This window comes from Lucilia sericata, unplaced genomic scaffold (assembly GCF_015586225.1).
Source record: "Lucilia sericata isolate MDLA Ls3-8-SP2 unplaced genomic scaffold, ASM1558622v1 Contig000650F_arrow, whole genome shotgun sequence".
Classification (NCBI taxonomy): domain Eukaryota; kingdom Metazoa; phylum Arthropoda; class Insecta; order Diptera; family Calliphoridae; genus Lucilia; species Lucilia sericata.
In genome coordinates, this window is record NW_023994656.1 from 99,492 (window position 1) to 123,471 (window position 23,980).

Here is a 23,980-nt window from a genome sequence, read left to right on the forward strand (position 1 = left end):
TATTATTTAAATAGTATATTTTCGTTTTGGTAACTGTATTTTTTTTTAATTTTTCAACAATTTCAATTGAAATTTATCTAATTTTGTTATCGTAAAAATTTAGTTAATTAAAATTTTACACTTATAATTTGTTTTCATTTTAAATATTTGGTTTAAAGAAATAAATTTTAGAAAACTCGTTTAAAACTAACGTATACGAGAAGAAATAATTAAAGTGAGGTGTTGGTGTGTGTAAATAAATTAAATACAATCATTATACAATTCTAATAAGAACAAAAAAACAATAAATATGTGAATTGAATAAAATAGGAAACAAACAAAAAAGATAAATTAATTTATAATGAATTAATTTTTCAACAATTTCCATTTTTCAGTTCATTTCTAGCCTATAAAAAGAAAAAACAACAAAATAAAATCTTAAAGAATTTTTTTCATAGAGAAAAGGAGTTGGTTTGGTGTAGAGTGGGTTTGTGTTTATAATAAATATGAAAGAAGCGCTCTATAAGAAGCAGGCGGGTGTGGTGGGTATTTCATTTGCTTTGTTTGTTTTACTTTAAAACAAAATCTAACTTAAATATTAAAATGCGTAGATTTTACATAAATGAATTTGATTTTTTAGCTTTGGGCACTTTTTTCTCTTCAAATGATGTAGCATTTTGTTATTCTTATGTTAGGCGGGGATTTTGAAATAACAAAATTCATTTAGGTGCGCGATTTTTAGAATGCAACAAAGACTCCGACAATCTTACGTTAAAGACTTTAAAACACTAATAGGTTTTTCTTATTATTTAGTACGAACACTGTTCGAGCGATTCAAATTGGTCGAGGCAATAACAGAGGCGGCTGATTTAGAGGACTCCTTGTTTGAATTGTTCGGCACATTTGAGCCATGAGCTGACGAAGATGCAGTATTTGTTACCGACGAAGTGTTTGCTGCTGAACCAATGCGGTATACACCATTCTTAAAGGCTATTACTAAAACAGTAATATTGTCTACAGAACCACGATAGTACGATTGCAAGGCCAATGATTTGGCACCAAAATCTGGTTCATTGATGTGTTCTTTAATAAAGCTGCAAGCTTCTTCATTAGTGAAAGTATCCCAGAGACCATCAGATGCCAAAATTAAAAATGAGGGCCTAAAAAGGGGGAGAATTATAATTATGTTTGTTTTTGTTATTTTTTTTATATAAATTTACTTACTTGTGATCATTTAAATCAAATGTTAAAATATCAGGATTAGCTATGACTAGATTTTTGTCTTTTAGAGGATAATCTCCTAGAGCTCTGGAGGTGGCCAATATGCCAGCTACACGCCAAACTCCTCGGAAGGCTATAAAGCCACCAGCATCATGTATACGTTTACGTTCTCTTACCTAATCAATGGATAATGTATAATTGTTTTTGTTTAATGAAAATCGTTATGAAGACATTACAGAACTTGAAACTAAGTTTAAATTTAAATTTTCGAAATATAATCTAAAAAGACCTAAAAATGTCGGTACTTTTGACATCGAAAAAAACTCTCCACGAAATATTAACAATTTTTTATATTACAAACTTCCATAAGTGGCCCCCACATTAGTCAATTACTTTAAAGACTTGCCCATAATGTGGCAAATATAAGTTTTAGTGGGTAGAATAGTAAGATGTTAATATATTATTCAATAGACTAGTCCATATAGTTAATCGATTAGTCCATAATATAGTCACAGAATAGTCAATAAAATAGTCAACAGTCTTGACAATAACCCGGCCCATAGAACATTAGTACATATACTTGTCTACTCCATAGATTAGATAGTAAACTACTTAGGGCCAATCTTTAGGTGAAAGATTAGCGATTAAATTAAAATTAATCCTCGAAAGATGTTTTTGAGTACTCAATTAGTTAATTTTGTTTGCAAGTTTAAGCGCCCAATGGAGGTGGTTTAATCTTAAGCACGAAATGCAAAAGTGTAAACAGCTGATGCAAAAAAAATTAATAAAATTTTTATATATTTTATATATTCATATTAAATTTACAATTGTCTTCTTCTTTTTTATAAAATATGCATTGTTTTGATAACAAACAGTGAAGTTTTCTGTTGTTTTGTATGGCAACACTGCGAAGTTTAATCTTGTACTCAAAAACATCAAAGATTAAATTTATTTAAGATTAAATTTATTTTTAGATTAACTAATCTGATTATTTATTGGCATTTGATTACCATCTCAAAAACCCGCTCTTAATAGTCAAAAAGAATTTAATACTTTTAATCCATGAAAAGTACCCTTTTTGATAAAAGTTAGTACTTTTTTAAAAATTACAATTATACATGTTTGTTTCAGATGTCTATTAGTTATGTATGGAAATCGTGATTATATATTTTCTATTAATTGATTTCATACACATATTTTTGGAACATACCTGTTGTGGTTTATGGTCAAAAGACAGGGGTATGGCAATTCCTCTAGAGTTGCACATAACACCGCGTGAATCGCCAACATTAGCAACTATTAAACGGCTGCCCTGAATGATGGCTATTAAAGCTGTAGTACCGGCAATGTTGGTCTAAAATAATATAAATAAACATTTTAAAAAGCGTAATAAACAAAGTTTAAAGTAAAGACAAGAAAAATTACATGGATTTACTTTGAAATTTGTAATCAAATTAGACCAGATGTGATTAAATAAGCTTTCATAAGGAACTTAAATAAAATTTATATAAAGTGTATTATATTACTTCTTGTATATTAATATCCCAAAAAAATATAATCAATTTTATTTAATCACAAGTGCGTTCATTTGGTTGCATTTTGTTTAATTGTCATACAAACCGTTTTCTTTGCTGCCTCCACCAATTTATAATCGGCTGCTAGTACTTCATCGGTAATTAATTTACCGAAATTAATTTTACCACCTTCAATATAACACTTGGCATCAAACTGTTGAGGTCCCTTGCCATCGTTGGTCGTTGAATCTTTATTATTATTGTTATTTAAAAAACTATCCTTAACACTAGAACCACCGCCTACACCACGTAAGAGGGAGTTTAATTGTAGAGTAAAAACATCTGATGAATCTTTCTCACTCGTTTTTTTAGAAGCACAATCATCGGTCACACTGCAAATGAAATAAAAAGTTATTTTTAAGAATATGTTTCCGAAAATTACATTTCAATCAATAGATTAAACATGCTGTATCACTACGTCATATCAAAGATTTGTTACTGTGAAATCCTAATATTTCAATTTAATCAAGTCATAATGAATTGCGTTTCCGCTGAATTAAAAAAAAAACACTTTTTAATGATGTCTGTACATTTAATTGTTTTCGTATTTCTTGTTTTTATTGTACGTTTTGTGATGTCCAGATTGTAAATCTTATTTTTTCCAGTTTGATGAAATTTAATAATTTGCTGCGCATTTTACTGAGTTGTATTGTTATTGTTTTATTTTATTAATAAAAAGGAAAATATTTTGTTTTTCTTAAAACATTTGTAAATGAAATCTTAAACATTTTTAATTGTATACAAATTTCAATGGAACTCTATATTTACATACCTACATACATATATATTATATTTCTGAATATAATAATATATAGCAGACAAATTTGAATGTCTTTTTATTCTGAGTGATGCTTTTTATGTAAATAAAGCATTTACTTGCTACAACTAGACCGTACCGTTTCGATTTAAGTCCACTATATTCTATGAAACAAACTTTTAAATCGACTTACCTTGTGGTCTTTCGTAAACTATCACGTCTCCTAATTACTGGTTCATTTTCCTTATTACTACCATCATTATTATTGTCTTTGCGGCTAGCTTTCCTTTTCAAATACGGACTAGCATCATATTCTACATAGTCTTTATCATTATCGGCTGCATTAGCTGCCGTCAAATGTTTCTGTTCTAGTTTTTGGACACTCAACAACTTTGTTGTTTCGATGACCTTGTTATAAATATTTTTAACCAATATATCTTTGGCAAAATCAGCTGCAAATTCACCGCCATGACCATCAAATACGGCAAAAAATGAAATGCCTGTATTATTGTTAATATTTTCCTCGATAATGAATCTGAAATGGAAAAGTAAAAATATAAATAAAATAAGAAAACATACAAAATAAACAAACTATCTATTGTTTGTATATATATAAATAAGATGAAAATGCCAATATAATATTTGTTTTTATGTTAAATACAATAAACTTAAAATAATAAATAAGAAACTGAAATACATTTAATTACAAATAAACATAAAGAAAACTTTTAATCTTGTGATCATAGTTTTCATTTCAATAAAACTATTCTAAAGAATAGCCGATAAGCAGTGATCACTTCCATTTTCTAGTCAAATTTAAAAACTTATAAGTCTATTTTTCTAAACTAAACTGAATTACATAAATACTCACAAAAATTCCACATTTACCCCGTTAACACCAACTCCGGTTATCGTTTAACCGGTAGATATTCTGCCGGTTAAAATAATTTTTGTATGAAAACTGTCAATTTAACATCCAGACATTGAGATAATGGGGGTTAAAGTGATAACATAGAAGTTTTTCTTGTAGAGAATTACAATTTAATTTCAGAATATTAGACGATTCCCAGGAAACATCTTAGAACTTGTTCTAAAAAACTAATTCTAGCATGAGTGATAACAGAAACACTTCTTGAAAAGCATCAAATGGACTTGTTGTACATTCTAAAGTACTTTCAAGAATCCAGGGGTTTAATTACCGAATATCGAAATTAAGCTTAAATGTACTTGATTTCTTGTTCGATATCAAATACCACCATCTCGAAAAGGAAAATTAGATATATTTTTCTCAATCACGTATGCGGTAATTCGGCCTCAGTTCTTTGGTATTTCTTTAAAAGTATCCATGGAGCTAGAACATTGCTGTGATTCTAAAGTAATATCAAGAAATTAGGGGACAAATTATCGTATACGTGATCGAATAAGCTTTCGTATCGAAAGCACATTTTTATATCGAAATTGAACTTAAATGTTCGATATCAATTTCTAAAAGGAATCTACGATAAATTTCCTCGTATGCAGTAATTCGGTGCTAGTTCTTTAGCATCCTAACAGTTCGACAAAGAGTCAATACATCCGAAAAAGACAGTCATTTCCACTAACATCTAACCACCTGGCTGGCTCTAATTCGTCTTTTGTTACGGATGTACTCTTTGTAAACGAGGGTGAAGTTAATCGCCAATTTAGGGTCCCCTTTGTATCTTCGAGATCTATGGGGTGACGATTGACAAGTGGTAGGTTAAATAGGTAGTTCGGGACTGTCTGACCGAACTGCTCTGACTAGTTACACATTGCTACAACACTGGTTCAATACTAGTTCAGAAACAACTTCGATCACTTATATTATTTCTTGCTAATTTTTTTACACACACTAAAGGGTATTCAAGATTCAACTCTTACCGACTAATAACTTTTCTTTTGTTTTTCTTTAAATTTATCCATTTATAGTTTATTTTGTCTAAATGTGTATTTAATTTTTGTTTTTTCTTTTACTAAATTATCGGTTGAGTGAAATAATTAAAAATTAAACAAAACAACAAAATCAAAATAAAAAAAGTAATAACATTAAGCAAAACATTTATAAAAAAAAATGTTGTTGACGAGAGTTAATTTTGGCATTTTGTGGGGATGAGTGAATGTTTTTCCAAAGCGTTGGCGTTATGTCTACAAAATTCATTTGTTTTGTATATTTTTGAAAAATTCACATAAAAAATTTGTTGCTAATAAATAAACATAAAATTTATTGCATATAAAACAACAACACAAATACATACATACATGCATTTTGTATGAAAAATAAAAAACTGAATTAAAAACAATTGTTTATTTATAAGTTTTGTTTTACAATTGTTGGAAATTACTTTGTATTCGGGTATGTTATAAAATATTTTTAGTTAAAATTTGATATTACATAAATTTAATAAATTTTGTTGTTTGAAATGACGATTTTTGCTTTTTCTAATAATAAATTTAATTAGTTTGTTTTTGAAATTTCTTTTATTTTTTTGATACTGCATGGATTATAAGAAATGTTTATGATATTCTAAATTTAATTTACTTATAGGCAAACTTTATACTCTACTTTATATGAATATGTATTTTATGTCTGTTAAAATGTTTGTCAAAAATGTTAAATGACATATTCTAAGCATAATTTCAATCGATTAGTGGATATGACGTATATAGATAATTAAATTGATTAAAATAATGTTTTTCTTTTAATTTATATTATGCAATCGAGAATTGCAATTAATTAGCAAAAAAATTCGGCAAGTAATGGCGAATATTTTAGTTAGTATTCAGACTAAAAGTCTCGCAGTTTAGCAGAAAAGATCACCATAAACAGATGCAAGTGGTATTTAAAGAAGACAGATGTTCACATATTGAATAAAATAAAATGAAAATAGAATCGTATGTAAATTTTAATGTAGGGGCACTTTTCGTCCTGCTTATAACCAATTTTCATAAGATTTGTTTTGCTTTGCCAAAACATCAAAGAGTGTGGCGCTTTTCTCGACATTTTATTTATATTTATAATCCAGGCCATTTTTTATTTTGTAAGAAGTGAATATTAGCTACTGCGTATATGACAATAAAAAGACTAATAGAATTATTTATTACATTTGTTTTACAAAAATACATACAAATTAAAAAAATAAATAGTACAAACTAAAAACACGTCCGTACATACATACATATTTATGTAGTATAAATATATTTATGTAGTATATAAGTATTTTCGGAAGGGCGAATATTTACCACCCACTAACAGTAAATACATTTTCCTACAATTAGTGCCGAATAAGAAAACAACATGTTTGTACTTTAATTTGCTAAAAATATAATGCTTAGAGAGAACTTTTTAAATTTTGGAAAAAAATATAAATATGTTTTTAAAATCATCATCTTCTTATGATAGATGAACTTTCAAACAAATAAAGTTTCATTCAAAACCCATTTCTTACCCACAAACAAACATTTAATTTTTTTTATAAATGAAAATGTTTGAAAACAAATAGAATACATACAAACGCGTGTTATTATTTACTTTGTTGTTTGTATTTAGCCTAAACATTTTATTGAATAAAATATTAATAAATTTATACAAATTAAAAAAACACTATATAGAATACATATACAAATTATCACGCCCACTTATGACAGTTTTTTTTTTCAGGGTAAACCTACTTTTTGTATGAGACGTCATAATAAAACAAATACACTTTGGGTATTTCACGAGTTGAGTGTCTTAAATCAAAAATATAGTTTCTAATTTTCAATATGTATTTAAATTTATATTATGTATCTATATGTAAACTAGAACTGAAAGAGAATTGAACTAGAACTGAACATAATTTTGAATTTTGTCAAATATTGTTATTATTATTATTTCACCATTTAAATTCATATCCATTCAAAAGCTTTTTAATTTAAATGCAACAATTTTTTTGTATGCATTATTTTGTAATAAAATTAAAAATTATGTTCAGACTTAAAAATCCATTATGCACAATTCCCTAACATTAAGTTCATTAATTTAGCTAATGAAACGCGTTTTTCAGTTGTTCTTCATTATATGTATGAAACATTTCATTATACACATGAAATTACTTTAATTAAAGTTGCGAATACAATATAATTTTTTTTAACAAAATTGCTTCATGAAATATTTATGAAATATTCTATTTAATTCATTAACTAATTTCTTAAGATTACTTAGGTCGATCTAAACAGGCAAACTTTATTTGGGAAACTTTTGAATTTGTGTGTGAGAGAAAGAATTATCGATCATCTCTCTCGCGGTGCAGAGCTTCTCGTACTCGGAAACTTGTTTTGTTTTGTTATTCTTCTCGTTCGTACAAAAACAAAACAATGCAATTAATACATAGTTTCTGAAACAAAAGTTTCTCTGTATGACTTTAATAGAGAATTAGGAAAAAGTTTCTCAACTAAAGTTTCCATGTCTGAATCGGCCCTTAGAAATATTAACCATCCGATTCACACTCTGTCAAACATTTTCAACCAGTATTTTTTTAAAGAGTTATCTGAAAATAAGTGTCTGCTGTGAACCGCCATTTCAATGGGTACAACTAATGAGACATGTTTCCAGACTTTTTATGTGTTGTAATGGAAGATATAAACGTGGTTTCTGCAGGATGATACACCCTGTCATTCAAATATAGATTTCAGTGCACAAAGTTCGATAATCTTATCATCAGACATCCTGATGATGTCAATTGGCCATGTTAGAGTTGCAACCTAAAGACTTTATCTTGTGAGGAGCTATGCAATTAAACCATAAACAATCCACTCCCTTAAGGCTAATATCGATCGCGACATTCGTAATATAAAACCAAAAAACATAAACGCATCTTGGAATATAGCCGGGTCAGCCATATACATAAATATAGTTTGTGTTTCATAAATAATGAGAATATACCAAAATTAATTGAGTTTAGTAGATCAGAATTTAACTAGTGGCGCCCGGTCCGCGTTGCCTTTATTAGACATTTGGACTTTTCACGTAAATATTTACATACCACTCAAATTTTGAAATAACACAGTGAGACAAAATAAACGAAAATTGAAATACCTGGGAAGTAATACTATTTTTCTGAAAGGTGGATCAGAGTAGAACAAGAATATGTTTTTGAAATTTGCCAAACACCTCCAAAATCTTGAGTTTCGGGTAAAAAACGTTTTTTCGTATCCCTAAGCACTTATAAGTCAGTAACTTAGTTGAATCTGAACCAATTTTAAGTTAGAAAGCAGAAGCTGAGGCCTTTATAATGATCGGGTGTAATTGACTGAAAATTAAAACTTCGACGCGATATGCCGAATAAAATTAAAACTTTACAGGAACACTTCTCTCGATCCCTGAACACCAATGAGTAAGTAGTGAAAAGAGCTTTTATTAGCTTTTTAACTCATTACTTTTCAATGTAAGTTATTCAAGAGTAACTGAGCTCTAATTTTAATTTATCTGAGGACCGAAAATCATGACTATTTATTAGAAAGGCCTTTGAAGAAAAGATGCCCTCTAAACACGTTTCATCTATCCAACTTCACTTGTTAACAAACTTTTCAGAATGGTTTTTATAAATAAAATAAAGCATTTAAATCTGTTTGACCCACGCATACAGAATAAGGGTTAAATAAATACAAATTATTTGCCTTAATAGACAAATATTTAATATTCAAATAGAAAAAAGTTCGGCAAAGTTAAATGTTTCACAAATATTTATTATAATCATTATTGCCAACAATATTTGGTTTGATAATTTTCTCTATATATTATTTAGTAATTAAATTATGTATTTAACTTGTCATTGTTAAATGTTGAAGAAGAAGGGCAGAGAGACTATGGTATGTATTAAACGAATAATAAAAGATTAAATTTCTATAATCAGCAAATATTGATAGCAAATTCAGCAGTTTCATAAGAGTGATTATATTACTTTAGTTTCCTAAATTATTACACTATTAAGTTATCAACAAAAAAGTAGTGCACAATACAATTAAACTATAATAAAAAGAGAATATGAATTTATATTTAGAAGTGAATGAACTTTAAAATAGTGCTACAATGAAACTATTAGGGTTTGGGAATTTTTTTCCCTTAGACAAAATGACCTTTAATTTATTAGGAGATAAGATTTTTACCCAACATGTATTTGTTTATTAAAAAAATGTCTACCAAATATACATATAGAATGAAATACACATTGAATTTCAGACATAATTTTGCTAAAATCTATTAAAAAATATGTACACAAATTTTAATCTTCAGTAAAATTTGTCATAATTTGTTTAACTAATTGTTGTTTGCTTGTTTATTTATTAATACTTATTATTAATGACAGTATCAAAATATTTAAATGTACAATTTAGCACAAAGTGCATTCACTCTTAATTGATAAATTGTCAATGACATATTTAATAATAATGATATATATTTAACAGCTGTCATTAAGGGTTAAAGTATCTACTTTCAAGTACACTTTTGTTTACTTATAGCTTCAACAACACACTTTATAAAGCTATTTAAAAAGTCAGTTAGTTTATTGCCTTTTATACTAATATAAATACATTTCTATTTAATGATCATCATTATTAAATGTATGTAAATGGAAACAATTTATGCAAATGTAAACTATAAACGGAAATTAAAATACATATAGAGTATTCTATTGATTTTCTTTCGCATGTTGTTATTTTCTTTAGATTCCAATTAGATTATATTTATTCTTACTTTTAGGATTAAATGTTTAGTTTTGTAATAATAGTTGCACTCGAAATAAGTGCAAAATGAAATAAAATTCTGATTTAATGCGACATTTTTATTTTAAATCAGTTATTTTGTGTAAAAACAAAATTTTTGTTTAAAAACTTTTTTGGTTAAAACTCAATTTTTATGTAAATTTGCGTTTTTTTGTAAAACTGAGTTTTTTGTGTAAAAGTGCGTTTTTATGTATAATTGCATTTTTTGGGTATTTTGTTTAAAACTGTTTTTGTTTTTTGTGTAAAACGTATTTTTTTTGTAAAACTGAGGTTTCGTTGCGAATCTGCGTTTTTACGTAAAACTGGGTTTTTGTGTAAAACAAGGTTCGCAACCGTTATCGTTACGCTATCGTTACCGCTAACGATAACGGTAATTAGACTTATAACGTAATAAGACAAATTACCGTTATTGCTAAAATACCGATACCAAAATAATTCAAAATACCCATAACCCTATGATACACTTACAGAAATAAACCATAATAACAATACCGCTAAAATACCGTTACCGTTATTCTGCGTTTTTACGTAAAACTGGGTTTTCGTGTAAAACAAGGTTCGCAACCGTTATCGCTACGCTATCGTTACCGCTAACAATAACGGTAATTAGACTTATAACGAAATAAGACTAATTACCGTTATTGCTAAAATACCGATACCAAAATAAGTCAAAATACCCATAACCCTATGATACACTTACAGAAATAAACCAAAATACCAATACCGCTAAAATACCGTTAGCGTTATTCCAAAAAGGAAATAAAAAATGGAAGTTTTGTATAAAAACTACATTTCTGTGTGAAATCGGAAAATTGCATTTTATGTTGAAAATTGCATGTTAGTGTAAAACTGTATTTTAACAGAAAAACTGCATGCTACTAAATATTATAAATAAATGATAAATTTTATCAAAAAATACTCACCGATCTTCCATGCGAGGTCTTCTACCCAATATCGCATATGCTGAACTCTGTGCACGTAATGCCTCCCACGATTGATGATCACCTTGGCCGGATGCCTCCAGCAATTTCATGCGATTCGATTTTTGGCGACCACTTAAAGTGGCCTGTATGCGGCCGAGTAAACCACGTGACCATGTGTCGACAGCTTGTAAATAAAGTAGTAAAATGAATAGTATTACACCGCAAAATATCACTTCTGGTCGCAAAACATAGAGACGACATAATTTCCAAATATAGGCTAAGGGTGAGTTAATGGACGAAAAGCCCACAGCAAATTTCGATAGGATCTTCATGTGTGAAACGTATGTTTGATAGAAAACTTTATCCTCAAGCTCGTCATCCATGTAGCGTAACAAAAAATACGAATTTCAATATAAACAAATGTGTGTGATTAATTGATTAATCAAACAAGGAACGCGTTACAGAAGGTAATAGGAAAGGTACCAGCTTATCTGCTGTTGTTTTTTCTAATCGGTACTAAAGTTAATTAAGTTGAGGGCGAATTGTTGAAACCGTGTAAGTTTAAAAAGGAATGACTTTTCTTTTAAATTATTTTTGTTTTAAACAGCTGCTAAGTCACTTGTTTTTTGTCATAGATTTTCTTTTATTTTAATTAATTATTTAATGTGTTTTTTTTATTTTATAAAATTTCTGTAATATTACAAAATACGCTATAAATAGTAAACAAATGTTTTGTTGAGTTAATTGTAAAAGAAATTATAAGATGATTTGCACAAAATCACTTCACTTATCACATGAAAAAAGTGTATTTTTCTGTTTTTTTTTAAAACATTTTATATTTTTCGCATTCGAGGTGACCCAAAAAATGAAATTATGAAGTGAAAATCTTTTAAATTATATGTTTTTCTCTTGGTTTTTATATCGGTTCTGTTTGTCGTGGTATTATATTTTTCTTTAATATACATATTATTATAATATTGGCAAGCTCAGCTGTGTATGTAGAGTATGTTCGGTTAAATTTATGACATGTACCATAATTATACCCTACAGTGTATTAAATTCATTTTACTGCTTCGAAAGGGTTTTGAAAATTTTGTAGGTTTTTATATAAAGCAAATTTAGCTTGCCTAAGCTTAGTTTTATTATAGTTCTCTATGCTCACTTAATCGTATTGAATTCCCTCATCTTTAAATCTTAATAATGTCTAAACTTAACTAGGCCAATTTTGGTTTTATTAATCTTTGTGTTAAATATCATAGTTAAGGATCGGTGATCTGTAGATCAAATTATTTTTAATTTAACCATCAGTATTTTATAGTTCGATTTGATCTTTAACACATTGACGTGACTAACACCTATCAAGATTCAATGTTCCTTAAGGGTGCTTGTAAAATATTGTGTCGAAATCAAATTTATTCAAAATTCTAATAATAAAAATTGGAACAATTCGACAATTTCGAAGTGAACGTCAATCATAAATTTTTAATATTGATTTAGTCCTAGATTAGTTTTAGATCTATGGGATACGATAGTGTGTACTCTGCTAGTGCATGATCGCAGAAACGGATCGTCAAATTGAAATTCAGAATGATGCAAAGCGAAGAAAATTTCGATTCGAATTGAAATGTAGTATAAGAGTAATTAAAATTTTCCGAGTACGGTCCAGTTTCAATGTTAATCGTAGTTAAAATTTATGAAGTAAAATGTCCGCATTAATCGATGGCCTTTAGGTAGTGTAATTGGAGCCTTAATTGTAGGGATTTACAAAGTTCAAGTGCAACCTATTATAGTGCAATTGGAATGTGTTCATGTGGAATTACAGATTGAATTTTAGCTTAAATAAAGATCGTCCAATTATGGTTTCAGTCGTTGGTTTTTATGTGGTCTAATAATATATTTTAGCGTCCGTTTGTTTAAGTTCATTTTTAGATTCAGTTTGCAGTTCAATCTCAGGTTCTTATTCAGTACAGTACTATATAAAATGTTTACCCTATATGTAGGTTCAATAACAGATTCTTATTTAGTCAATACTAGATTCAAGTGTTAACACAATCCAAACTAATGCTGACATAAATCAAAATCTCCAATCAAGTTGTTATTTTATTATTCAATAACTTGAAAGCATTTTCTATCCTGATCAAGAATATGTAAACATTTTTTCCGCTGTCCCATGGAGTTGTGGGACTCCTAAGTTTCAATCGTTAATGCTAAACAAAACTTTTAGCGAGGTAAGGCTACAACCCAGAGGAAAAGGTCCGGCTACTTAGAAAATATGATATTTCTTGATGGGTTCCGAAATATTTATTTTGAAACTAAAAATCTAATCTTGATATTCATATAGTTATCAGTGGTATATAAATATATCTGGTTTATTTTGAACTTTTTTTCTCTAATATATACAAGAATAATAATTCAAATATCTGAACATTCAACATATTTTAAGTAAAATTAACCGATTTCAGAAAATAATTCAATCTCAATTAATGAATCCGATGGAGAGTTTAAGTTTAAAATTTAATTCACTCTATTTCTATAATTAATATAAAGCCAATGTGCAGCATGTTTTAAAAGTCGTTGTGACCTCATAAAAATTTGTTGTTTTATATATTTTTTCGCATTCATATGCCAAGAATAAAAAAATTGTTGTTTTTATTTTCTTATAGAAAAGATTTTCACCCCTATTTATTTTTGTCTTCCTCACTTCTTTATAATTTCGTTTTTTTTTTCACAAATTTCACATAAAGATTCTTTTTTTATCTGGTTTTTTAAAATAAATGCGTTCAAGTATCGCGTAATTTTATTAAAAAATTTTAAAACGAAATTTGTCTTTTAAAAACACTATTATTTCACGAACAATTAATCATTAGGTTTCTAATTTTAAAACTGCATTTAATTAATATTTCATATGAGATTTCTTTTGTAAACTTTTTTTATCCAAATGAAAATTGTGCAATTGTATGTACAATTATTATATAGTAATTTACATACATATGTAGGTATTTTATGTATTTCTTCTTCTTTTAATTTAAACATATGTATGTACATATAATAATGCAATGCACAATATACTATTTATTATAAAAAAAATATATAAAATTGGAAAATAAACTGATGTGTACAAAAACTATATTTAACTTTTTTGGTTTGCTAGTTCTCGTCGCTTGCTTGTCGTCGTTTTGTTTGTTTTATTGGCCAAACTGACTGTTCGCCATAATATATATTTTCATTTTTACCGTTTATTTTTTCATTATTATTTTATACGAATATAAGTTGTACATATAAATAAATAAAAATATATTTTATTTATTTCTCTTCTGTTCTCTCTCACTGTATGTATCGGAGACAATTGTCGTGATTGTCGTCGGTTTCTTTTAATTTTTTTTCTGAATTTTTCTTTCTTTTCTTGACTGTTTTTGTGTATTTTCAACTTGTTGACTCTAGTACCGTAAAGAAAAGACTGAAACTAAACAAATTGTGTGTGAGCCATTTTACATGTGTTCGATTTGTACGTACCTCGTAGTACGAAATGTATAAAGTACTATACGAACAAATAAATATTCTGTGCTCTATGTGCTTGTTTTGGGGGTATTTTTGCTCTAGTATAGCGAGTAGAATAAAGAGAGTTTTACCTACGATGGACGAACAGTTTCCTCACTCGTCGTTGGTTTGTATACTTTGTTTGTGCGAAGTGAATTTTATATATTTTTGCACATTTTGTTTTAATTCCCACAATTCGTTTGGGGGTGAAAAGAAATGTCTAATAAATGTCTATAAGAAAAGAAAATGTCAAATAAAAACAGGGTGTATAACGTTTTGTTTTTTATTTGAAAATATTCAAATCATGAAATCGTATTTATTCGGTTTGTTCAAATATCTGGACAGTTTGCTTTTAATGGAATTGTTACAACGGAATTTGTAATCAATCAAGTGAGTCCATAATTCGGTTGATATTTATTTAAACTAATGTTTTTTAAATAAACTTTAGTAATACGAACTATAATATTACATATTTGCTGTAATAGAAAATATCAATTTTGAATCATAATATGATTACGTTGAACCATACTATGATTATTTTAAACTATATTATGATTGCTTCGGAACGATTTTATTACGTTATGTTATTATATGATTATGTTAATTAATAGGAAAATATTATGATGAAATATTATAACAACCATCATAATATGATAACACTACAACCACAAATCTTATCATTATATGTTGTTCAACATAAAACTATGTAAAAGTTTTTAGTTTAGTTTAATTGCTAATTTATAATAAATTAGCAATTAAAATTAAGGATTGACTGCAAAGTTATTCTGTTTAAGACAGTTTTAAAACCAATTTGGATATGGGCATTTCCACCGAAAAGTATATTTTTTGTCACATCACGTCACGCACATTAATTGACAATATCTTAAGACCATTCCTTTTGATTGGCCCTTACTTTATTCTATGTATAAAGCTATTAGAGCTCTACATAAAAATATATATAATTTAAATATATATAAATAATTTCCCTAGATATTGGCAGTTAATGGTGCGTGACGTGATGTGACAAAAGTAGACTTTTCGGTGGAAATTCCCATATATGTATGTAATCCAATTATGGTAGAGTCTCTGTCGGGAAACGAACTCACGGCCTCCGCACTAATAGACTACAGGGCACCCTTATCACTTCCTATTTCTTATTGTTATTTTTTTAAGGAAATTTATATCTTAAATATCAGCAAATTAGTATTTTAAACATTTTATTGATTGTTTTCATAGAAATCCAACAAAGACATTACTTTGCCAACACGTGACATACATGAAAGGAAATGTTTATTTAATTCCAATTACAAATAAATTAGAATATGCTGACTAAATATTGAAATCAATAAGTCTGCAATTGTCATCCAATAACAACCGTTTTTTGTTTGTTTAACACTCAGAGGAATATGTGGAAGATTATTGGATTTGTAAAATAAATCTAAGGCAAATTAGCATTAAGTCATGTTTAAGATTAAATTCTAAGGAAATAAAAGCTTTTTAATGAAATAAGTTTACTTTAAAAGCGTGCTTTTAAGCTTTAAAAAAATAAAATTTAAATTTTTGGGTTCAAATAAAACTAAAAATTGGATGTTTTACAGGTTATTTTAAAAGCTTTATATATTTTTTCGAACTTTGAGTTACATCCCGAAGATATATGGGGTTTTCAGAAAATGTACGCTATACGACCCTTATAGGTCGCAAAATAATATTGTGGAAATTTCAAACGGAATGATAAACTTACACCCTGCCCACGAAGTTGAAGGGTATACCAAAAAGAGAAGAAACCCTTTTCATTATTATTACCATACCAATTACATTAAGATAATCATAAAATTTTAAATTCAACCACCCCCAATCGATTAATATATTAATTAAATATTTATTTGTTTTGTAAAGAAATGGTTTGTGATAATTATTGTTCCAGTTTATGGTTTATTAAAAATTTAATGAAGCAATAAAACCAAATTACACATATGGTTTACTTTAAATGAAAACAAAAATCTCGTCTAAGTTATCAATTCTACGAAAATGAATGTTGACATGTTGCCAATGGGTTTGCTGAATTTAAAAATTTTGTATAAACTTAATAACAAAATGGCGGAGTTGGATTAACGCGATAAAACTAAATATGGCTGTGTAATATTGACACATGACAAACATGAAATTATATTAATGTAAACGGCCGAAAGGTGTAGAAAAAATCAAATAAATTGTCTTCTTTGTTATAATTTTATTAATGACCTAAATACATATTTATTCACTTTAACATGACCTTAAGTTAAGTCACTAGGGTTTTGTGATTTGCTCACTACCGTTATAATGATACTTTCTCGTAATTACTTACATATGTGATATATAGTATTAAAACAAATACACGTTTGTAATATATAAAAACAAATTTAATTGACTCAATAACCTTAAGTTAGAAGGTACATATATACATTTGGTTACAATTACATTCTTTCACTCAAGTAAATGAAATGAATCGTGTTGGTTGCAAATTAAAAACTTTTAACATGTAATGTTAAATTTCAACCTAAATTATGCTAAAGAAATTTTTATTTTCCATACTGATTAAAACCGCTATATTTTGTTACCTTTTTTTATAAATAAAATATAGAATTTCTAAAATAGGCCCCTATCGAATTTTAATATTGACTTTTTAATGTAAAAATGTAGTTAATTTTCTTTTAAAAACACTTTATTAATTGTCAGCTGATCTCCAAAATAATTAATTTGTAGTGTTCTAGTCTTTCAGTACGGTGGTAGTGTGTTTGATTCCCACCAGGGACTCTGATATCTGAATCTGAAACCTGCTTACTTAACAGAGACATGTTTAGATCCAGTAACTCAAAACTTTGAAAAGGTTCCCTCAGGCATTCAATTCTGAAGATTGTGAAACTTCCATATGTATAACATAACACGTTTTAACAATACAACATGATTTATTTATATTCAAGTTAAAAGAATTTGTAATAAATTGGGTAGTATAATAAGTTGGAAATTTAAGGGACCTTTGAAATACAAATCGGTAACTATCTTATATCCTTCTGCCTGCATACTTGGTTTCTATTTCATTTTCGCGATTTCTGTAACTTTACCTTGCTTCTCTTCTTTATTTTCTTATTATGTTAATATTAACAGACTTTTCCTAAACTTAACTCTAAATAGGAATTACAACAGACCATAGGGTCTTCGAGTAGAGGTGTACGTAGTACACACCCCTTCTTTACAAAACCTAAAAGAATAAATTCTTTTAAATCATTGACTCCCATTTATATTTATTTCAAGTTTAAATGTCACACTCTTCTTTTAAAAAAGAAAAATATTTAATTTTTGTTGTTGTTTGCTGTTACAATTAAAATTATTGTTGCTGTTGTTTATGCAAATACAGTTTTAGTTCGACCTTGAACTTGTAAGTGTTTACTTGTACTTTTTATTTTAGCCTTCAGTATAAAATATTGATCAAAACAGACAAAACAATATACCAATAACAATAATTATAATTGAATTTTTCTAGCGGTTAGAAAAAAAAAATGTATTTAATAATGAATTCTAAAGGGAGTTAATTAACTGTATGTATACTTTTAACAATATTTGAATAATCCTAGATTAAGGCAACAATAAATCCTTAGTAATCCTTAAAATGCAGTTAAAACTTTGTCATATGAAAATATTTACACAGAAAAAGAAAATAGTTCATAGCTGGAATGAAGAATTTTGTAATAAATAGCATGAATCGAACATAGCTTTTAAATCAATATTACGTAAAATAGACTTATAGATTTTAGACAATAGTCTTCGCTTTGGAACGACCAGATTTCCAATCAGCCAAATGTTTTTCGATCAGTATAACCGGAAGACTTTTCCCCAGGAAACTACTCACAAAAATATCGGAACTGTTATACAATTAACAAATAAGTACTATCGTTGAAAGTCTATAGCAATCAATTACGTCAGATGTTGGGCAATTATTGATATTTATAGTTAATTGTTATTGAAGTTCTTTTAAAAATGCAATATTTGGAAAATTTTAAAAATATAAATATCTTTTAAAACATCAATGCTCTTCAAATAAAATGATTAGATACTGCTTAGCTATATTACCTTTAATACGTTCGAAAGTGCATAAGCAAAAGAATTGTACGACATGGGGATAACTCATTTAAAAACACACATCGTGAAATGAAATATTAAAGATTTCTTTGATTTCGAATGTAATTCTAAGTTTAAATTGCTTTCGTAGACCGTTTGCCCCCAGATCTTTAAGAAAGTTTGAGAAAATGTCGGCGACCCGACATCAATTGTGACAAAGCAACTCTTGTTTTCCGCGGCAGGTTATTTTCTATTTCTGAAGAACGACATTCATGCAGTAACCTGAATCCGCGGTATTGATGGCGTCCCTATGAAGGGATCCTGCACATATCTTCGTATGCTCTCTTCGTATACACGAAGGTCCTTCCTGACATGACTCGGGGGAGTATCCAACTGTGTGTTGGGATTAAAGTTAGTATGACTCTTCCGGTCACATACCAGGAGGGACACATACCGTGTAGGTGATGCTCCGAGGGTATTTGCATGCAGCCCGTTGCAGTCCGTAGGCCAGCATTTTGGCAACTTTGAATATTTCTCCACTGGGTATCAATTAGCGAAGAAGACCACACTGACCGGTCAAGTGTTTTATAGATAGCCAACAAGGTTTCTTTGTCCATTCCCCAAGTGCTGCCGGCTAGCGTTTTGAGGGCCTTGTTTCTATTTCGCAATCTGTGCGTAATTACAATGGCATGAACTGAGGAGGTTAAAAGGCTGTCAAAGGTAACCCCCAAATTCTTTGAGTGGTTCACAGTTGGTATTTGGGTTCCATCGACTACGACGCCTAAATTCATGTTTAACTCCTTCGTCCAGGTGGTGAAGAGTATTGCTGAAGACTTCGCTGGTGATAGTTTCAGGTTACGTCCAGTGAAGAAACTATGTATTTCACCGAGATAACCATTCACTCGTTCGCATAGTTCAACAACGTTTTGGCCGGTCGCCAAAATCTTGTGGAGGTGTGGGCAGTTTAGAGAGGTAAAAGTTAAACAGTAGGTCAGATAGGACACCGCCCTACGGGTTATTGAACGCTTGTTTCTAAACTCAACGAACGACTGACGATCTCTCAGATAATTCACAATCCATCTCTTAAAGTTGTTGGGCATGGTGGACAATCATGAGTTAAAATACCAATGAGTAAGTAGTAATAAGCTACCTTTTTAACTCATTACTTTTTAATGTAATTTTTTGCTAAGAACTTTGCATTCATAAATACAAAAGATGACAATTTCGAACATTTCTTCGAAAATTCCAATTTTGAACTTAAAAGTGTCAAAACTTATTTTTTTTATTTAAAAAAGCCGTAGATTTCTAACGTTTTTCGATTAGCTTTTTTAAAGTTATATTCGAAAGCTTTTAAAATACAATGATAGTTTACTGATCTAAATAAAATTAATCGTTTTGTGTAAACATATGCTCAACATTTTATAAATTTTTCTTTAAATAGAACTGTACGCCATGTCACAGTAAAATAATGTAAAATATATATGTACACATAAATGTTTATAATAAATGTTCAAGAAAAAAATGTATGTAATATTAAAAAAAAAAAAACTCACAACAGACAAAAAAGAAGAAATCATATGATAAAGATCACTTTGTACAACAATTCAACCAAACATTTAGGAAAAAGAAAAAAAAAAAAAACGTCATCAATCAGGTCGTCTCTATGTTTTTTTTTTTATTATTATTTTATTTATTATTGTTATTATTTATTTGTATAGAAATACCGATAATAAAGATATAAATGCGCATTTGTATTTGTATTATGAATTTTGGCAATAAAATTTAATTAAATGAATAAAAATAAAATAATGAAATAAATAAAAGGAAATTGATAAATGACAGCCACTACAATTTAATAAAATTATGTGACAAAAAATTAATAAATTATTGACACATACAAAACGAGGAAAAAATCATAATTATTTTAATAATTACCTGAATTAAAACTAATTGAACGTTTAAGGGAACGACTAAATAACGTTTGATTATTACATCTAATAGTATGGCTATTATTACTAGTATTGCTGCTATTAGTATGCATCATTTTATTGGTTAAACATAATTATTAATTGTTAAATATTTAAAGGAAATGTTGTTGAAGATTTTAACGTCATTTAAAGTCAAGGGATTTTTGTTCTTCATTTTTAATTAATTTAATAATAAAACATTTTTCTTTAATAAGGCACTAATTATTTTCTTTTAAGGCACTTTGTAATTGTTGTATTATACAATTATGTTGAAAATTTTCAAGTTCAATTTTGTAACAATCCTTGAAAATGTACTTATTTTTTTATAATTTATTTTTTCTTTAATTTTTTTATTTGCAAAGCACTACACGTATATTTTTTATTTAGCTAATTTAGAGAATTTATCAAAAACAACTGAAAAATATATTCCTGTATAAATCTCAATTTAGGTTGTTATTTTTATTTTTCTGTAAAAGAAAATGCATAGAATGTTAATAAAAAGAAAAACCACACAAAAGAGCGCAGAAATACAATGATAAAAAATAATATAGTTTATCGTATAATAAATACAAATAAAATTATTTTTTTCTTGGTTTTTCTTTTTGTTTTATTATTTTTATTTTTTAATTTTGAATGACAACAATAAACACGAGCAAGTGCACTATACTAAACACCTTTGAAAACCCACTGTCTACAAAATTTAGTGTTAGACTCAAATTCTCCCACTTAATTTTTTGAGTGTTTTCATACACTCTACTAAGTGTTGAAGGAAAAAAAAATAAACGATTTTTGCTTTAGCACTATGGGCTGGGTATTGTTTTTATTTGCAATTTTTATTAAAATGAGATATTCCAAAGACATTAGGGGAGCTTCGAAAATTATGGTTAAAAAAAGTTAAGTCTGACATTTTTTTAAAAACGTTGTTATTTAAGCAAAGCTTTATAAAACTTTAACTTTTAAACTGCTCTCATTTAAATGAAGGGCACATTTTTCAACCCACAGTGTAATAATTGGTTCATGAAAACATAGAGAAGAATGTTTACAAAACTATAAGACATTATAAGTTAGTATGCCAGTCAGTCAGTGAGCATGTACTAAGAGGGTTTTTTAGTATTACATTACGTATACGCCTAAGTGCTCTATTTTAACACAATTATAAATTACTACATTTACAAACATTTATAACAATATATGTACATTCTATTTTACGCTGAGCCAAACATGTTGCAAATTTTCTCTTTGTTCTAGATGTTTACTCTCTCTTGTTCTTTTTCGTGCTATTACATTTAGTTATTGTATTATTAGTAGATAAAAAAATCTAGACAAATTGTTTACTATCTAATAGTACTACTATAATAGTATTAGTTAGTGTTTAAAATCAATTACTTTTACTAAAAGCAACAATTTAACTTTATATATAAAACTAATGATAACAACTGTTCTTTTTCTTTTAATTAAACAAATATGTCAAAGTTATTTTTTTTTTTTAATTTTGTATAAGATTAAAGCGTTTTTTTTTTTTTTCATTTTAATAGAAAAGCGCGTTTTTTCTTTCGGAAACATGGTTGATTAAATGTACCTTTCCTTTGAGCGTTAAAATGAGTGTCAATAAACTATATACACACACTATATCGTGCAGGTTTGTTTTTGCCAAAGAACTTGATTAACCTATTTTGGTTTCTATAGAGATGAACTAAATTGTATGTAGTTGTCGTTATAAAAAATAAGGGCGAAATTGCGCTTAAAGGTATATAATAGGTAATTGGTAAAATTCTGTAGCATTGTATCAGAACTTGACAGAAACGTGGCGTAAAATTAAATTATTATTTTTTAGCTTTTGATAAATTTAGAGCGGGTTTTTGAGATGGTAATCAAATGCCAATTAATAATCAGATGAGTTAATCTAAAAATAAATTTAATCTTATGTTAATCCCCTTTGATGTTTTTGAGTACAAGATTAAACTTCGCAGTGTTGCCATACAAAACAACAGAAAACGTCACTGTTTGTTATCAAAACAATGCATATTTTATAAAAAAGAAGAAGACAATTGTAAATTTAATATAAAAATTAATGAAAACTTAAATTATTATATAATTTAATTTAATTAATTTATACTAATCAATAAAAAGAACATTTTAATGTTTATATTTATAAAAATTGTATTAATTTTTTTGCATCAGCTGTTTACACTTTTGCATTTCGTGCTTAAGTTTAAACCACCTCCATTGGGCGCCTAAACTTGCAAACAAAATTAACTAATTGAGTACACAAAAACATCTTTCGAAGATTAATTTTAATTTAATCGTTAATCTTTTACCTAAAGATTGGCCCTTTAAGGAACTTCAATTACATGTAGAACGGTGCTCATAACTTAGGGACAATCATAATAATAATCTATATCGGATATTCCATTACAAGCTATTACTATAAAGTATTTTAAATTAGTTTCTCTTACTTCAACAAACTGAAATTAGCATTTTGTAACTCGTTTCGAACTGTATGAACTATGTATATGATGATGCGTACATAGTTAAGAGAATACGCGGCCAAATCTCCGATGGAAAGATCAAGAGGAGCGAGAATCTAATTGATTCGAACTTGGTGTTCAAAATTAGAGAAGAAGTACTACAGATCGATTGTATTGCAATATAAATATTATAATTGTAGTACAATTGTAATATATGCCAATCAAGAAGAACTCGTTCCGAAAGCAAAATAATTCGCCAGTGTATTCTTTATAGATTGACATTTGAAATACAATAAGATTGAACGTTTTAAAACTTAATTCAAAAATTCAATGTTATGTTCCGAATAAGTTGTTACATATTGTTAAGATGTTTTCGAAATTACAATTTTAAATTTGAAGTTTTTAACTAAACCTTAATGTCCATTTCCTGGTTAATCTAGAGGCGCTAGGGCAAGCATTTTTATACCCTTCACCTTTGTGAGAAGTTTGTCATTCCGTTTGTTATTTCCAAAATATAATTTTCCGACCCTATAAAGAACATATATATACATAGTCTGTTGAAATCAGTTTTTTGAAGACCCCAGATATCTTCGGGACACAAATCTTCAATAATTCTGTTAGACATGCTCTCGTGAAGTTTCCTATTTAAAATGGGCAAAATCCGTCGTAAATAACGGAG

The 23,980-nt window shown here is 28.1% G+C and overlaps 1 protein-coding gene across 8 annotated transcripts in view; it reads right to left on the reverse strand.

Annotated features, from left to right (window-relative positions):
- LOC119607038 (protein phosphatase 1L) overlaps positions 1–23,980 on the reverse strand; it is a 25,752-nt gene continuing 1,772 nt past the window's right edge. The window contains exons 1-7 of one of the 8 annotated variants that reach the window (XM_037960765.1): positions 20,802–21,227; positions 11,235–11,418; positions 3,725–4,066; positions 2,821–3,106; positions 2,411–2,554; positions 1,204–1,376; positions 1–1,139 (exon numbers count right to left, since the gene is read on the reverse strand). In XM_037960765.1, coding sequence (XP_037816693.1) covers positions 785–1,139; positions 1,204–1,376; positions 2,411–2,554; positions 2,821–3,106; positions 3,725–4,066; positions 11,235–11,418; positions 20,802–20,910 — 1,593 coding nt within the window. In that variant the 5' untranslated portion in view covers positions 20,911–21,227 and the 3' untranslated portion in view covers positions 1–784. Of the gene's footprint in view, positions 1,140–1,203; positions 1,377–2,410; positions 2,555–2,820; positions 3,107–3,724; positions 4,067–11,234; positions 11,945–14,369; positions 14,699–20,801; positions 21,228–23,980 lie in introns of those variants that run through there. The other 7 variants (XM_037960758.1, XM_037960766.1, XM_037960762.1 and 4 more) reach the window with 7 other exon arrangements.